Source organism: Tarenaya hassleriana, unplaced genomic scaffold (genome assembly GCF_000463585.1).
Source record: "Tarenaya hassleriana unplaced genomic scaffold, ASM46358v1 Cleome136, whole genome shotgun sequence".
NCBI lineage: Eukaryota > Viridiplantae > Streptophyta > Magnoliopsida > Brassicales > Cleomaceae > Tarenaya > Tarenaya hassleriana.
The window spans coordinates 212460-216306 of record NW_010964159.1 but is presented as its reverse complement, the minus strand read 5'-3'; the positions used below and the strand labels follow the sequence as shown (position 1 = coordinate 216306).

The window sequence follows — 3847 nt, the reverse complement described above, 5'->3', positions numbered from 1 at the left end:
GCATCCAAACATACTTAGTGTGCATCCAAACATGTTTAGAGTGTATTAAAACATTTTTAGAGTGCGATAAAATATATTGAGAGTGCGTCGAAACATGTTTAGAGTTCGTCTAAATATGTTTAGAGTGCACCAAAACACGTTTAGAGTGTCAAAACATACTTAGCGTGCATCCAAACATGTTTAGAGTGCATCCAAACATGTTTAGAGTGCATCCAAAGATGTTTAGAGTGCATCAAAACATTTTTAGAGTGCGTCGAAACATTTTTAGAGTGCGTCCAAACATGTTTAGAGTGCATCCAAACGTGTTTAGAGTGCTTCGAAACATCTTTAGAGTGCGTCGAAACATATTTAGAGTGCATCGAAACATGTTTAGAGTTTGTCTAAACATGTTTAGAGTGCATTCAAAAACGTTTAGAGTGCATCCTAACATGTTTAGAGTGTTGAAGAGCAAAAGAGTAACAAGCATGACACGAGAAGACTTGAGGAGCAAGGAAGCATGGAAACAACAATGGAAGAATTGATGTTGTTGCAGGTGGAAAACCATGTCATTGGAGGAATTAATATGCTCAGCATATACCAAGGACGAAATTCATACTTTGGTGGTGCATTATTCCTCCTCTCCAAGTTGAACCAAGTGTCAACCATGCACCAAGATATTGAATGCTTTCTCCATCTCCAAATCTGCCAACTACCGCATTTAATGCTCCTGGTCATGCAAGTCTCCAACAGCTAGTTTATTCAATTCTCTTCCCAACTACCTAGTTATTAAATGTTTATTGTAACAGCTAGTTTCTCTCCTATAAAAAGGAGATATCTTGTATCATTTTAGATAAGAAATAGAGACTTAAGGAAATCTGAGTTATTTCCCCTCTATCCTTATTTTGTTCTTATCTCCTACGTTTCGTTATTCACATTCCATCTCTTCCACAAACACAAAATTCTACATGGTATCAGAGCATTAAGGTCCAAGACCTCTCTGTTATAAATTTGTTTTTCTTCCGCTGCATAAACCGAGCAAATTCCCTCTTATCTTTGGTTGATAGAAAGAGGAGCCTGTTCGTGTATTCAATTCTATTTCTACCTTCTTTGGCCATTCTTTCAAGCCAACGGGAGTCATATTTTTCAAGTTTTTCGTTGGCCTCTCACGATTAACCATTTTTCTAAGTTCATTTCGGTTCTTATATCCAAAACCGAGTGAACCGTTTTTGTTTTGTCACCTCCACAGAATTCTCATTCTTTTGAACAGTTTCAATCCACTAAACTTATATGTGGAATTCTTGGGATGTGAATTATGGTCCTTTAGAAGACGAGGAAGGAAATCATTGCACATATTGTGTAGATGAACATGGTAATGTCGAAGAGTATTGGTCTTCCAAAGAATCCATTGAAGCATGGCAAAAACTATCCATAGAGGAGATAGCAGCCACATGTGTGGATGAAGACCCCTTTTTCGAGCAAAAAGATGAGAAGGAATGTGTTGTGGACGACAACGTCTTTGATCATCTCCCATCGGATATCAAGGAGGCTTTACTCTCAACGATCAAAGACTGCAACATACGGTTAACTCCTTCTCTCCTTGAATCCCTCTTTAATTTAATGAGTTTGTTCAAATGATGGAAAAAATGCAGGAAGAGAGCACAATAGAGCTGATCGTAAAGGAAAAGGCGACTGGAAACAAAGTGGAAGGAGGACACAAGCAAGAAACCTCATTGGAGAGCCACAAAGAGGACACAACGTCCCAAGAGAATCAACCATATGAGGAGACTATGCCTTCTCCTATCCATGACACACATATTCGGTTGAATCCTAATCCTTTATCCCTTACAATAAAATCTAATGATATTGTGTTTGCAAGGGCAAACACACATTACATTTCGGGGCCATTGAAGGTGGTTGACATCAAAGAGGAGGAACATGAGTACGAACACATGGATGTTGTATTGGCAAACTCCAAAGAGGAGGCAATGAACCTCAATAACGAGGACCCAAACACATCTGAGATAAAGCTCTTTCCATCTCCTCAACAAAATCTGGGAATCCAATTCATAAGCACTAGAGTTTGTAATCTTTTCTCTTATCCTTTCATTTTCTCTTATCCTATACAGTTTGATTTCTTTTATGAAGATAACGTTTGTGGGTTGCTAAGTGTTCTTACACAGCCTTTACATGAGGATCTATTCACGCTTTCCAAACACGAGTCAGGGGGAATGTCATTGTACCCTCTTGTGCTTTTCAACCTTAAAGATTGCATCAACTGGACAAACAACAAAGAAAAGACTCAAGAACACAAATCAAATCCGGTCCATTTCTACCTCTTCATCTCTTTCGTTTTATTCTCACGATGTTTTGTTTGCAAGAGAGGACACAAATCAAATATCGGTGGCATTGGAAGCGGATGATACAAAATAAGGGAACAAGGAAAACACATATTTGGTTGAATTAGAAGACCTCAATGAGAAGGCAAAGACCCTTGATGTGGCACCAAAAACATCCGAGATGCAGTTGTTTCTATCCCCTCAAAGAAATCCAAGCACCACAATCATATGGTTAATCACTAGAGTTTGTGATCTTTTCTCATGTCCTATGAAACTTGATACATTTTTTCAAGATAACATTTGTGGGTCTTTAAGTATTACTCAACAGTCCTTAAATGAGGAATTGTTCAAACTTTTCAAGCACACGAGCGAGGGGGAACGTGATGGTACTCTCGTATGCTTTCTAAGCAAAAGAAATGCAAGAAATGGAGAAACATCAAAGAAAGAAACCAAAAACAGAAATCTGTGCAAAATGGAGTATGAATTGCCTATGAGTTTCAACAACTCTAGGCTTGGTAAATTTTCATCTCATTACTTTGTATTTGATCCTGGTGCATCTTATAATAAGCATATGTGTTTTGATGGAAAACAAAACATCATCATTACTAACATGTTTGATTATGCATTTGATACATGTAAAAAGAAAGATATCATGTTTAATGCATCTAATGTGCATTTCAATCATATGTTCTTCGAAGAAAACCATCAACTAAAGCTGTATGCATGCCTATTATCAAATCTGAAGTTTAAACTTATTAGGACACTTTTTCTATTGTTATTTGATGATAATCACATTTTTACATCATTACATCTGATTTCTCTTATTAAGCGGGGTGATATGGCCTCCCTTGTGGTTTCTAACGATTTTAATGAGTTATTACAGAAAATCAAACAGAACGGACAAAATGGAAGATTGAAACCGATGGAATCGCAAAGGAATGAGCCTGGACGCTTGAAGACTGAGAAATACATTCTCTTGGCAAGATTAATCTTTCGAAAATTCTCCACGTTAATCTTGAGGGGGAATGTTGAAGAGCAAAAGAGTAACAAGCATGACACGAGAAGACTTGAGGAGCAAGGAAGCATGGAAACAACAAAGGAAGAATTGATGTTGCTGCAGGTGGAAAACCATGTCATTGGAGGAATTAATATGCTTAGCATATACCAAGGACGAAATTCATGCTTTGGTGGTGCATTATTCTGTTGGTTGTAATGCTCTAGGATGATCCATCATATGACATTTTACTTTGTATTGATTCATTGATTTATGAATGCATTATTTATCCATTATACGATTAGCATGTTTGTTGTATTTCGGCATCCTTGAATCATTAGAGAATGATTCTAAACTCCCTAGTCAGTCATCATTGTGGGAACAATGTTGAATCAAGACTAGCATGAGGTGTGATCAACGCATTGGATGCAGATCACAATCATGGGTACTCGTTATGAACGAGTGACTGGATGACCCGCATGAGATTGTCACATGGACAGAGTCATGACTTGAATCTCATACAGCGGTTCGTTTATGG

General features: G+C 37.6%; 1 protein-coding gene across 4 annotated transcripts; it reads left to right on the top strand.

The window, feature by feature from the left end:
- The first annotated feature begins 852 nt into the window (after window positions 1-852).
- Window positions 853-3589, top strand: LOC104807991. Of its 4 annotated transcripts, XM_019201923.1 has the most exons (3): window positions 853-1559; window positions 1629-1798; window positions 1890-3589. In XM_019201923.1, exon 3 carries the CDS (start codon window positions 2497-2499, stop codon window positions 3526-3528), a length of 1032 nt encoding a protein of 343 aa, XP_019057468.1. In that variant the 5' UTR covers window positions 853-1559; window positions 1629-1798; window positions 1890-2496; the 3' UTR covers window positions 3529-3589. The 4 variants fall into 4 exon arrangements, with proteins under 4 accessions (XP_019057468.1, XP_019057467.1, XP_019057466.1 ...); XM_019201922.1 differs by having other exon boundaries at window positions 1645-3589; XM_019201921.1 differs by having other exon boundaries at window positions 1629-3589.
- Window positions 3590-3847: the final 258 nt, after the last annotated feature.